This window comes from Neophocaena asiaeorientalis, unplaced genomic scaffold (genome assembly GCF_003031525.2).
Source record: "Neophocaena asiaeorientalis asiaeorientalis breed wild unplaced genomic scaffold, Neophocaena_asiaeorientalis_V1.1 scaffold357, whole genome shotgun sequence".
NCBI lineage: Eukaryota > Metazoa > Chordata > Mammalia > Artiodactyla > Phocoenidae > Neophocaena > Neophocaena asiaeorientalis.
Window position 1 is genome coordinate 4,828,681 of NW_020173270.1, and position 12,300 is coordinate 4,840,980.

The following is a 12,300-nucleotide window of genomic DNA, read 5'->3' on the forward strand; positions in this document are numbered from 1 at the left end:
GAGCGGCTGGACAGTCCTGCTCCCCACAGGCCCCCCAAAAGAGTGAAGACCGAGGTGGTTCCCAGCTGACCAGGGGGCCTGGGGAGGGCGGGGCTGTTTGTAGAAACCATGGATTCTTTTTTTTTTTCTTACTGGTCTCACTTTGTTACTCGTCTCTGTCCTTGTGGGGAGACCTCAGGGCGCTGAGAGCTGGGCTCCAGGCCCCAGGGCAGACTTGCCCTCCATTGCACCTCCCTTTAGCTTGGGGCCTCTGGAGGGGGCCTGGGAAGGAGCAGCCCCCCTGGACTCTGACCTTGGAGCTGACACCCCCCCACCCCCTGTACCTGCTCCACCCCCAGGCTCCAGCCTCTGACTCAGGATGTTCCTGGGAGGTGTGGCCAGGCCCTCTGTGGTTTCCTCTGACCCCTGGGCCCTCACACTCCCCAACCCCTGCCTACCCCCAGACAGCCTTCACAGTCCCTCCAGGAGGGAAGGGAGGCAGGGCCATCATTTAGGAGCCAGACTTCATGGCAGGACAGACAATAGAGGCTCACACTGCCTTTGGGGCTGGAGGAGGAAGGGTGGGTCCACCTGGCTTCCTCCAGGCTTCCAGAAAAGCCTTCAATGCAATAAAAGAATTTCTTGCATCTGAGCCTGTGTTTGCCATCCACAACCTTGCCCTGGGTCCTAGTCCCTGGGGGCAGGGTTGTGTGGTCCCCTCACCCCCTGGGATGTGTGCCTCGGCAATCCAGGCCTGGGGGCGAAGGAGGGGGCCTTACCAGCTGCAGATATTTGCTGAGTGCTCAGTTCGTAATTCTCACTTGCGGGATTCTTTATTATGTGCCCTCTGCTACTAGGCTGTGAGCCCCTTGAGGAGAGAGGCCGCGTTTTTTTATCTCAATTGCAACCCCTGGGCACCTGTGCAAAGCGGGCAGGGCCAGGGTGACGCGTTAAAGGAAGAGCGCAGGTGCAGCTGGGGTCAGTCCTCTCCAGCTGCGACCTTGGGCAGGTCCCTTCATTCCCGACGCCTCAGTGCCCTCATCCATAAAACGAGCAGGGTGGGCAGCCTGGCCCCCCAGGAAGGCAACTGCCGCAGGCCTTCCGCGAATACCCTGGAAGGGTCGGGGGTGTGTGTGTGGGGTGCGGGCCAGAGCTACCTTGCCCTCCTGCTGCGCCCTGCTCTCCGCCCGCCGCCGCTCTCCAAGGTGCTGAACACGCACCGGCACCTCTCTGGTCACCGCTCCAGCCTGGGGGTCAAGGGACCCCCTGCCTCACTCCTCTATCCTAGGCTGGCCTAGTCCCTCCTTCTGTGGGTTGGGGAGCTCCAGATTCTAATTCAGCCCCCACCCCACTCCACCTCCATGCCAGCCGTGTTCTCTCAAAATACTTTATTAAGGACCGTAGCAGTCTTAGAAAAAGGGAACAGCTGTGAGCCATGGTGGCCCCGAAGTTCAGAGCTCAGCCCGTGCTCCAGGGCCAGGGTCCCAGCAGACTTGGCCGCTTCCTCCTCCCTGTGTTCCAGGGGGCAGGAAGGAGTCCCTGAGCGGGGAGTTACCGAGGCCTGGTGTATGCCTATCTCTCTGGGTCTGTGGATCAGTCTGTGTCTGTCTTCCTGTTTCCTTCTGCACCTGGGTCTGTGTATTTCTCAGGCTTTGTGGCCTCATGGTCTGTGTCTGAGCATCAGTTTCTGCATGGGCCTGGGTACCTGGGTCTGAAGCTGTGAGTCTGTGCGTCTCCATCCTGACACCATCGCCGGGGTCTCTCCCTCACCTCGGATCCCTGTGCCTGTCTCTGTCCACTGTAGCACACCTGACTAGAGGGGCCTGGGGGCACGTACCCCTGGTGCTCACAGCTCCCCCACTGCTACCTCCAGCCCCACGCGCCCTGGGCCAAGTGCTTGTTCAGGCCGGGCACAGTCTAGGAGGGTGGCCCGGTCCAGCTCCTTCATGGAGTTGCCCTGGACCAGGGTCCCATTGTCCAGATCCTCCGTCGAGTCGTCCGGAGCCGGCGGGTCCCGGGATCCCCATTCCCCCTGAGGGCTGCTTGGAGACCCTTCCTGAAGTGTGCCAGGCTTGGGCCCATGTCCTGGGGTTTCGGAGCCTGGCACGGTGTTGGGAGCCACACGGGATGCAGCATCATTGTGCAAAGTTCTGGAGAAAACTGAGCAAGGGTTGGGGGGTTGTGAGGGATGGCCTGGGGGGCTGGGTCCCTTCTTTCTTTTAGCCCCCAGCCTCAGGAAGCAGTTGCAAGGGGGCCTCCTCCCCCTCCCCCAGTGGCCCAGTATGGGGGCTGGGGATCCAAGGGGAGTGCGCCCACGGGGCAGCCCAGAGGGTTTTTGAGGGAGGAGCAACCCCCTGATCCACCTACCTCGTACAGGCACGAAGTCTCCGGGGCTCTCAGCTTTGTTGGAGGCGAAAGGGCTGATGGAGGGGAGGATGATGAGGGCGAAGGAGAAGAGCAGGACCTGGTGGAGATGGGGGCAGGGTCACCCCATCCCTCCCCCTCCCCTGAGCACACTCGTCTCATAGGCAGGGAAACTGAGGCCCAGAAGACTGGAGCACGCGTGAGCTAGGGCTCAGGGCCGGCTGTCCTCCTACTCACACTCACCTCCCCCACAGGACCCTCTGCCAAGGCTGACAAGCCCCTTGGAGCTGGGGGTCAGGACTCACCGCTATGCAGGTGCCCGTCTGAGCCGACTTGCTGGTGGACTGGACCACGATGGCCTGGAGTTTCTTCAGCTGCTCCAAGAGGGACCTTAGTGGAAACAGGAAGACTTGCTTGATCCCTACATAGCCTTGACCTGCCTCCCTGTGATTCATGGGGTCCCCCAGCCTGGCTGAAGTCTGAATCCCGTCCATCCTTCAAGGCCCCACTGCTCTTAAAAGTCCCAGAAGCTCCCTCAATAAATCACTGAACATCTCACCCACTTCTCTGCCACCCCACCTTCTCCATCCAGGTTGCCATTACTGCTCGCCTGGACACTGGCCCCAGCCTCTGGGCCCCCCAAGCTTCTCCTGCCTCCTCTAGAGTTCATGCTCCACACTTTTTCAAATGTGAGGCAACTTCTCCCAACCCTCGCAGAGTTCCCATCTCCCTCGGAAGTAAAAGCCCAAGTCCTCCCCGAGGCCCACAAGGCCTGGCACAGCCAGTCCCGTCCCCTCCCTGCCCTCCCCTCCTCCCTCTCTCCCCCTCGCTCACTGTGCTCCAGACACACAGCCCCTCACTGTTCCTCCTACTCACAAGCATTCCTGCCCCAGGGCCTCTGCACAGGCTGTACTCTCGGTACCAAGGACACTGTTCCCCTGCCCCACCCCCCACAGGTCTTTTTGTAGCTGCTTCTTTCTTAGCTGTTGGGTCTCATCTCAAATGTCACTTTATCTGACCTCCCTGCCTAAAATGGCACCCCCCTTACTCCCTAGCCCCTTCCCCCTAGTTTATTTTTCTTCCCAGTGGCTATCACTATTTGAATCATCTTTCATATATTTTTGTTTGTCTTGAGTCTGTTTCTCAGTAGACTGTGAGTCTTTAAGTGGAGGGGCTGGGTCTGTTTTGTTCACTGTTTGGGCCCCAGTGTCCAGAACTATGCCTGGCACAGAGTAGATGCTAAATAAAAATTGAGTAAGTAGGGCCACACAGTTTGATCTAGAAGTATGCCGATGTAGCAAATACTCAGTGGAAGCTACTTGGAAACAATGGCTCAAGAATTTTCCTCAGGTTAAATACAGGTTAGTAGAAAATATACGACCTGGTTGGAAAGTTTAAACATAGCTACATTATAGCACAGAAAGAAAAGAACTAAAATTCCCTTCTAAATACCACCGTAAGAATCAATCAATTCCCTGGTGGCTCAGTGGTTAAGAATCCGCCTGCCAATGCAGGGGACACAAGTTCAAGCCCTGATCCGGGAAGATCCCACATGCCATAGAGCAACTAAGCCCGTGCACCACAACTACTGAGCCTGCGCTCTAGAGCCCACGAGCCACAACTACTGAGCCCACGTGCCACAACTACTGAAGCCCGTGCGCCTAGAGCCCGTGCTCCACAGCAAGAGAAGCCACGTCAATGAGAAGCCTGCACACCACAACAAAGAGTAGCCTCCGCTCACCGCAACTAGAGAAAGCGCACGTGCAGCAACGAAGACCCAGCTCAGCCAAAAATAAATAAACAAATAAATAAATAAAGTTATTAGGAAAAAAAATCAATCCTTCACTATTTTCAAACAGACGATTCTATGAAAGAATAAGGCACCAAGCACTGTCCACACAACATGAAGAATGTGCTGATAGGTTTTTAAAAAATAGATCAAGCTGTTTAAACTTCAAACAGGACATCACAGAAGATGGAAATTTAGCCTGTATTAACTCACTTATGGAGGCAACACCGACCTTGTGACAAGATGAATGTATATATGCAGGGGGATAAAAGATTTAAGGTTTAAAAAACACCCAACAACTTGACAGTGGCATACATTTCTTCCCCAAAGCTGAATGAATGCAACAAAGTCCTCTCTGCCACCAGAGCAGACATCCAACAGTTCAAAATGTGAATCGGGAGGTTGACCACGACGGGGGGAGGAAATACCACCTCCTCCCATCACAACTAAAGTGTTAACACAAGCTATTTCACAAACACCTGTAATGGCATCATCCATGACACCCCCCCAAAAATTGACTAAGTAAATGCACCCACAGATGGAATCACCTGCAGTTATCCAGCATACCATACTCCTAGCCTTTAGCCATTCATATGCCATTTCCTCTACCGGCAGCGTCTTCCCTTTAGTGAACTCTTATACATCCTTCAAGGGCCCAAGTCCAAAACCCTTTTTCTCTGCAGGCTTCCCCCTTTCTAAGTGGAGCCCTTACCCCCTGCTCTGCCCTGCCATCACACAGCCTGTCCCCCCATGTCCACCTCTCCTGCAAGGGACTCTGGGGTCAGCTCCTCCTGTTCTCTGCCCCAGTTTGACCAATACTCACAGGTTCTGCTTCTCAAGATGCAAGACCTTCCTCTGAAGTTCCTGGTTCTGGGCAGTGCAGGCTGACATCCTGAAGAGGCAACATCACAGTGACATTCAGAATATGCCTGTCACCAACAGGTCAAACTAACATCTCTTTGTGAGGCCCCACTGTACAGGCAGGGAACCGAAGCCCAGAGAGGGGAAGTCATTCATCCAAAGTCACCCTGGCAAGTCTGTAACAAGGCCAGAATTTGAACCCAGTTCTGCCTGGCTCCTAGGTACCATCTTTGCATTGGTGTGGGGGCTTTCTTCTGGTCTGAGCCCCCAGGATTGGAAATGGACCACCAAACTCAGGCAGTGATGCTTTGAGAAGATACAGTAGCATGGCAACTGAGTCCAAGGAGACCCAAGTTACAATCTTCACCCTCCCTGTGACCTTGAGGTGCTCTGCTGTCTGGCCTCAGTCCCCTCATCTGTAAAGTAGAGATACAGTTAACTAGTTCATAGAGCAGTTGGGCACTGATATGAAGTAAAGTTGATTAGGGGCTTAGCAGAGTACATTTGAGGAACAAGACAATGTGATCATTCCATCTAGGGTTTTGGGGTCCAGTCCGGGAACCCCACCTTTCCCATCTGCATCCATCTGTTAATGCTGTCTTTGCCCAGACCACTCAGATGTAGAATTAAAACACTCAAATCATGGGACTTCCCTGGCAGTCCAGTGGTTAAAACTTCACCTTCCAGTGCAGGGGATGTAGGTTCAATCCCTGGTTGGGAGCTAGGATCCCATATGCCTTGAAGCAAAAAAAAAAAAAAAAAAAACCAACCAAAACATAAAACAGAAGCAATATTGTAGTAAATTCAATAAAAACTTTTAAAATGGTCCACATCGAAAAATCTTAAAAAAAACCAAAACACTCAAATCATGGCATGAGGATATGCTAGTCCTCATATCACAACCAGGGAAGAGAATAAATTCTCCCACTAAAAGGCCCTCCTTCTAAATAACTCATAGGATAAAGAAGAATCCACTGTGTAAATTAAGAAAGACCTAGGGACCAAATGGTAATGACAATGGTACAAACGAAAATGTATGAGATGCAGATAAAGCAGTGCTGAGAGGAAAATGTATAACCATTTCTCTTTTTCTTTTTTTTTTTGGCCCCTCAGCATGCGGGATCTTAGTTCTCTGACTAGGGATCAAGCCTGTGCCCTGCTGCAGTGGAAGCATGGAGTCTTAACCACTGGACCACCAGGGAAGTCCCCCCAAATGTATAACCTTATTACAGCTCAACCAGCTGAACATACACATTTAACAGTTAGCAAAAGAACAACAGAATAGATCTTCCCCACCAAAAGCAAAACAAAACACAACTAAAGACACAATAAAGCTAAGAGTAGAAATAAAGGAACTAGAATACAAAAAGACAACTGGGTGGGAGGAAAAGCCAGAACTTCATTCTTTGAAAAGAATAATAAAACAGACAAACTTCTGGCAAGATTGATCAAGATAAAAAACAAGAGAAGGCACAAATACACATGAGTAATTAAAAAGGGCACAACTATAAATTATTCAGAACTTAAAAAAATAATAGGAGAGAACTATGAACAATTTTATGTCAGTAAATTTGAAATGGACAACTTCCCAGAAGAATATGACATCTCAGAATTGACTAGAAAAGAAATAGAAAACCCAAATCTGTAACACTTAATTAAATCACTTTTGGTTTAAAAAGTGAGCAAGCTAAGTTTTTAGGTTTCTATTAAAGAATAAAGAGGAGCCCGTCCCTCAGTAGCCTAAATGAGTTGAGGGAGGCGACTGGATGAGATTGGGGTGCACAGTTCTTTTTCTTTTTTAATATTTATTTATTTACTTATTTAGCTACGCCAGGTCTTAGTTGCGGCACGTGGATCTTTGTTGTGGCATGTGGGATCTATTTCCTTGACCAGGGATCGAACCTGGGCCCCCTGCATTGGGAACGTGTTGTCTTAGCCACTGGACTACCAGGGAAGTCCTGGGGTGCACAGTTCTTTTTTTTTTTAATTAATTGATTTATTTATTTTTGGTTGCATTGTGTCTTTGTTGCTGCGCATGGGTTTTCTCGAGTTGTGTCAGGTGGAGGCTACTCTTCGTTGTGGTGCACAGGTTTCTCATCGTAGTGGCTTCTTTTGTTGCGGAGCATGGGCTCTAGGCACGCAGGCTTCAGTAGTTGTGGCCCGTGGGCTCCACAGTTGTGGCTCACAAGCTCTAGAGCGCAGGCTCAGTAGTTGTGGTGCACGGGCTTAGCTGCTTCGTGGCATGTGGGATCTTCCCGGACCAGGGCTTGAACCTGTGTCTCCTGCATTGGCAGGTGGATTCTTAACCACTGCGCCAACAGGGAAGTCCCGGGTGCACAGTTCTTAAGTTGAGGAAATTCTGCCTTTCTTCTCCCCCACCAAAGGAAGCCATGACAGCTCTGAGGATCAGTGATGCTCAGCAAGGGAAGTAAATGTCCCATCTTCAGGCAAAGAGCCAGGACAAGATGGATGATACCTTCTCCCTTCTTGGCACAACATCTTCTAGGGGATTAAGGGGCCTCGAACCTGAGCCCTGTACCACCTTACTAGGCATTTTTCCATCCTTGCAACTCACGTGAAAAATCGTCTCTCCCAGAGAAGGAAACAACTCTAATTTTGTCAGATCCTGAAAACTGTGACCTTAGCTCCATTGCATCCCTCTCTCAGGCCTCAGTTTCCCCCTTAAGTGTGGTGTCCCGGGACCCCAGCCTTACCGCGTTTCCAGGCCATCAATATATTCCTTCTTCTTTTTCCGGCTTTCTTGGGCTGACTGTTTGTTCCGAATTTTCCGGCGGATTTTCTTCAGCACTCGCTCCTCATACTGCAGAGTGACATGGGGAGCAGACTGAGGCAGTCTGGACGGTCCGCTCTCTTGTCCAGACCCCACAACTTCACCCCATTATCCTCCCAAGGGAGCCATCCCAGACTCAGGGACTTGAGGGCAGACCCGTGATGACTTGAAGACCAGATTTTCTGCCGCGAAATTCTTGCAGAATCTCGAGAGGGGTCCTGGGTTCTGAAGGTTTTCCCAGCTCCCGAACCCAGTCCCGAATTGGCAACTGGATTTTGTGCACTGGTGCAATCCCGCCATCTTCTGGCCGTCTGTGGGAACAGCGCCTTTCCCGAGGCCAGTTACCAAGACTGAGAGAGCTCTTCCAATTGGAAAAGCAGACTAACATACTGATATTGAGTGAACAGGCTGGGTGGAGACTGCGGCCAGCTAGAAAGCCCCACTGCGGTGGCTTTGAGGATGATTTTTCTGGCTCTGGTGACAGACACGTCCTAACATTCTAGTGTGGGAGACCCAAAGGTGAGACTCATGGGCAAGTAGCTGCAGGAAAGGGGGCGAGCTCCAGAGCCAGGGGTCCCACTGACTCACCTTGGTGAGGGGAAGCTGGGTGGGCAGGGTGATGCCTTCTTTGGCCAACAGCTTCTTCTCGTCCTCTGTCAGCACCAGCTCCTGGCTGTGCTCGGTCCCAAGGCGCAACAGGTTGGGGGCTGCCAGGTGATGTTGCTGTGGGGAAACCAGCAGAATTGCTTTGAGGGCAGGGAGAGTGACCGCCTCTGGGAAATGAAAGAGGCATCAGGTCTGAGAAACAATCGATCCATCTGCTGTAGAGTCCCCACTGGCACTAGGGCTCCAAAGAACCAGCACACAGCCCTCTGACCCAGCAATTCCACTTCCAGGAATTGCTCTTTAGATACAAGTTTTTCATTTGTTTCACAAGTAGTCATTAGACAGCTATGTATTTAGCACCTACTACATGCCAGGCACTTCTCTGGGCTCTGAACATTCCTTGCAGTGCATTCTGCAACAGCAAAGGGAAAATCCAACACACAAGGCACAGGTTAAGTGAGCCTCCAGGAAATGGGGGTGAGGGGTGTTTCTCCCTGTCTACTTGTTTGTACCTTTGGAACTTGGACTATGTGAATGCATTTGCCTATTCAAATTTTTTAAAATTAAATTTAAATTATGAAATAGAAACATTGAAAATGAAAGAATCGGGTCATCAGAGAGCCAAGTATTAGGAATGTCACACCATGGAATGGGAGGCTCAGGAATAAAGGTTGGAGATTGGGGCAGCCTGACATTCGCTGGATCGAATTCCACTCCCTAGAATTCCAGGCCATGGATCGGCCCAACCATTCTCTCTCCAGGATCCAGGCCTCAGTATGTTCATCTGCCAAATGGGGATAAGGCCTTCCACTCCCCAACGCTGTTCACACACAGAACAACGGTATTAAACTTGACACATTTACAAAAGCCAGTTAGTATTTCCAGAGCAGTCACTCACCTTTCCTATCTTTCAAGACCTGCTGAAGTTCTGCCTCCTCCAGGAAGCCTTCCTGGACCTGCAATGCCCCTCCAGCCTCTCTCCCTCATGGGTACACTTCCATGAGCAGTCAGTTGTCCCCTTTTGACCATGAGGTCCCCAGAGGCTGAGCACACAGCTGGTGCTCACCGCGCATCTCTCAAGTCAAGAGGGGTGTTCTGCCCTTTCTTAGAGGTTGTCAGGACAACTTTGGGCATCAGGCAAATTAGAGTTCAAATTCTGACTCGGCCACTTTCTTGCCGTGTGACTTTGGGTTTGTGGCTTAACCTCTCTGGGCATTGGCTTTCTCATCTGAGAAATGGAGGTACTGATTGGGTTCTCAGGTCTGGTTTACCTGTAGTCGAACACCAGGGCAAGATAGACAGCCCTCAGTCAGCGTGCAATGGGCGCAGTAGGCCCAATGGGCCAGCCCAGGGATTAAGCCTGCAGCAGCTGTGTGACTTAGGTCAAATTACTGGACCTCTCTGTGCCCATTTCCTCAAATGTAGAATTAAGATAAGAGCCCCAGTTTTCAGGGTTGCTGTGAATTAAAAGATGATACATTAAGAGCATTTAGAAGAGTGCCTGGCCTATAGTAGATGCTTGGTAAGTTTTAGCCCTTTTTTTTTTTTTTTAATACTACTACTATAGTAGAAAGTATCCCAGCCCAGGAGACAGAGAACTCAGGACTGGGACCCGCTGACTTACTCTGGGTGTAAGTCAGAGTAAGTGACTTGGACTTACCTTGGACAACTATCAGCCCCTGTCTGTGACTGTCTTCCAGTCTCCAAAATGGGGGTATTGGGGCCCCATGAACCCCAGTGCCCTCCCACCTCTGATGCGCCAGGGGTCGGGTGGGGACTGCTCACCAAGTCCCCGCCACTGCCAGAGAGGAGGAGGTCTTTCACTGTGAGGTTGCAGTGTGGGGGTGAGTTGGCCAGCTCAGCCTGCTCCCCGGCGTACAGGCCTGGGCTCCACATTTCTGACAGGGCAGATGGGGACAGAGAAAGGGAGGGAGTCAGGCGGGGGGCCCCTGAGCTCCCAGCTTCTACTTCCCTCCTCCAGCAAAGCTCCCAGAATTGACCCCAATGTGCTAGGGATTTGTAGCACAGCTTGGGGCCCCAAGACCTGGTGCCTCAGTCTCCCCTCCACCATAAGATGGGAACCCAGATTCATCAGGACATTGTCAGGGACCCACTGTCAACCTGGGAGGGAGGAGCTGTTATTGCCCAGGATTATAGGCTGGATCTGCAGCTGGCCTGGCCTTATCTCTCCCTTGGGGAAAGGACCAGGTCTGATTCACCTGTGGTTCCCTCCCACCAGGTACCTGGCAAACTGTAGGTGAGCTGCTCTGGAGAGCGCAGACTTCAGAGTCAAATAGCCCTTTGCTCTAATCCCGACTAGGTGGAGCTGTGTGACCTTGGGCAAGGGACTAAACCTCTCTGAGCCTTAGTTTTGTCAAGTCTCCAAAGGGACAAATAAGCGTTCCCATACCATCGCAATGCTCAAGAGACAAAGGATACCCTGTTGGCGGTGGCTTCTGCATCAGGCCTTTCTCCAGGTCCAAGGGGAACACCCCAAGGCCTGGGATCCCGTGACCTCACACACTTTCATTGAGTGTCTACTATGATCCAGGCACGGAAGGTACAAAAATGAGGTTGCCAGCATGATGCTTGCAGAAGGAACCAGCCTGCCAGGGGCGCATCTCACCTTTGCAGCTCTGACTCAATTCTTAACCACCTGGAAAATGGGCCCATGACAGACAGCATCCCAATACCCATCTCAAAAGGTGGGTTTGCATGGGCTTCCCTGGTGGCGCAGTGGTTGAGAGTCCACCTGCCAACGCAGGGGACACGGGTTCGTGCCCCGGTCCGGGAAGATCCCACATGCCGCGGAGCGGCTGGGCCCGTGAGCCATGGCCGCTGAGCCTGCGCGTCCGGAGCCTGTGCTCCGCAACGGGAGAGGCCACAACAGTGAGAGGCCTGCGTACCGAAAATGGGTTTGCGTGTACAGTGCCTGGGAGAAGGTGAGGGTAGTTGGCAAAGACTCAGGACTCACCCAGGTCTATAGCAACGGAAGCCTCAAGCCCTTGGGCCACTGGCCCAAGGTTCCTGGTGGGGCAGGCAGGGCCAGTATGGTAGGAGGGGCAGGGCCCCTTGCCAGACTCTGCGCTATGGCAGCTGGCCTGGGTGGCAGCCACCCCACTGTGTGGAGGGGTGTCCTGGGGGTCGGAGGGCAGATCTTCTGAGATGCCACTGTCACTGGCCGCAGGAGACCAGCTCGGGGAGCTGGGCACTGATTCTCCAGAACCCAGGATGGAGTTGAGGAAATCATCAGAGTTTGGGCCTGGCAGGACCTGTTGGGACAGAGAGGGATGGTGGGAATTAGGAGGCCTATGTTTCGGTTTGGATAGCTGTGTGTCTCTGGGCAAGCCACTGACCCTCTCTGGGCCTCACGTGTCCTTTCTGTAAGATGGAAAGAGCTAACGCTCCTTGCCCCCAGTGTTGTTGGAGCCTGAACACAGTCATGTAGCACAGGAACAACATCCAACCGTGTCGAGGCACAGGCCCCAAGTTTAAGTCTGGACCCAACTCCAAACTGCTGTGTGACCCAGGACAAGTTACCACCCCTCTCTGGGCCTCGCTTTTCCCCACCTATAAGGAGGTGATGGCATCTGCCCCTTAGGTCGCTGAGAGGTTCCATACAATAATGTGCTTTGCTAAAATCTCACACATGAGCAATAAACGCACAGAGCTGAGTGGGGTCCTGGCTCTGGCCCTGGGGTAAATGCAGCGGGTTATCACCTGGTCCTCAACGTGGCCCCAGTCCTCGCCCAGCTCTATGTGTCTCAGGATGCCGTCTTGCCGGTCAAACAGGAGATCCAAGAGTTCCAGGCTGTCGGTAGGGCACGTGAGACTGGTGGAGGAAGCCATCTGGGGCAAGGAGGGGACATTTGTGAGGGTCACGCAGCCCTTCTCCTCCCCACCACCCATC

The 12,300-nt window shown here is 52.4% G+C and overlaps 2 protein-coding genes across 3 annotated transcripts in view; one reads left to right on the plus strand and one right to left on the minus strand.

Moving 5' to 3' along the window:
* The window catches only part of SIRT6 (sirtuin 6), a 7,297-nt gene extending 6,683 nt beyond the window's left edge, over positions 1 to 614 (plus strand). Inside the window, exon 9 of the mRNA XM_024746043.1 lies at positions 126 to 614. Within this exon, the coding sequence (XP_024601811.1) occupies positions 126 to 352 (227 nt within the window). The 3' untranslated portion in view covers positions 353 to 614. The remainder of the gene's footprint in view (positions 1 to 125) is intronic.
* Positions 615 to 1,350: 736 nt separating this feature from the next.
* The window catches only part of CREB3L3 (cAMP responsive element binding protein 3 like 3), a 40,445-nt gene continuing 29,495 nt past the window's right edge, over positions 1,351 to 12,300 (minus strand). For both annotated transcript variants that reach the window (XM_024745687.1, XM_024745688.1), the window contains exons 4-12: positions 12,111 to 12,239; positions 11,365 to 11,662; positions 10,176 to 10,288; positions 8,373 to 8,507; positions 7,708 to 7,814; positions 4,956 to 5,024; positions 2,649 to 2,733; positions 2,347 to 2,443; positions 1,351 to 2,139 (exon numbers count right to left, since the gene is read on the minus strand). In XM_024745687.1, coding sequence (XP_024601455.1) covers positions 1,826 to 2,139; positions 2,347 to 2,443; positions 2,649 to 2,733; positions 4,956 to 5,024; positions 7,708 to 7,814; positions 8,373 to 8,507; positions 10,176 to 10,288; positions 11,365 to 11,662; positions 12,111 to 12,239 — 1,347 coding nt within the window. In that variant the 3' untranslated portion in view covers positions 1,351 to 1,825. The remainder of the gene's footprint in view (positions 2,140 to 2,346; positions 2,444 to 2,648; positions 2,734 to 4,955; positions 5,025 to 7,707; positions 7,815 to 8,372; positions 8,508 to 10,175; positions 10,289 to 11,364; positions 11,663 to 12,110; positions 12,240 to 12,300) is intronic.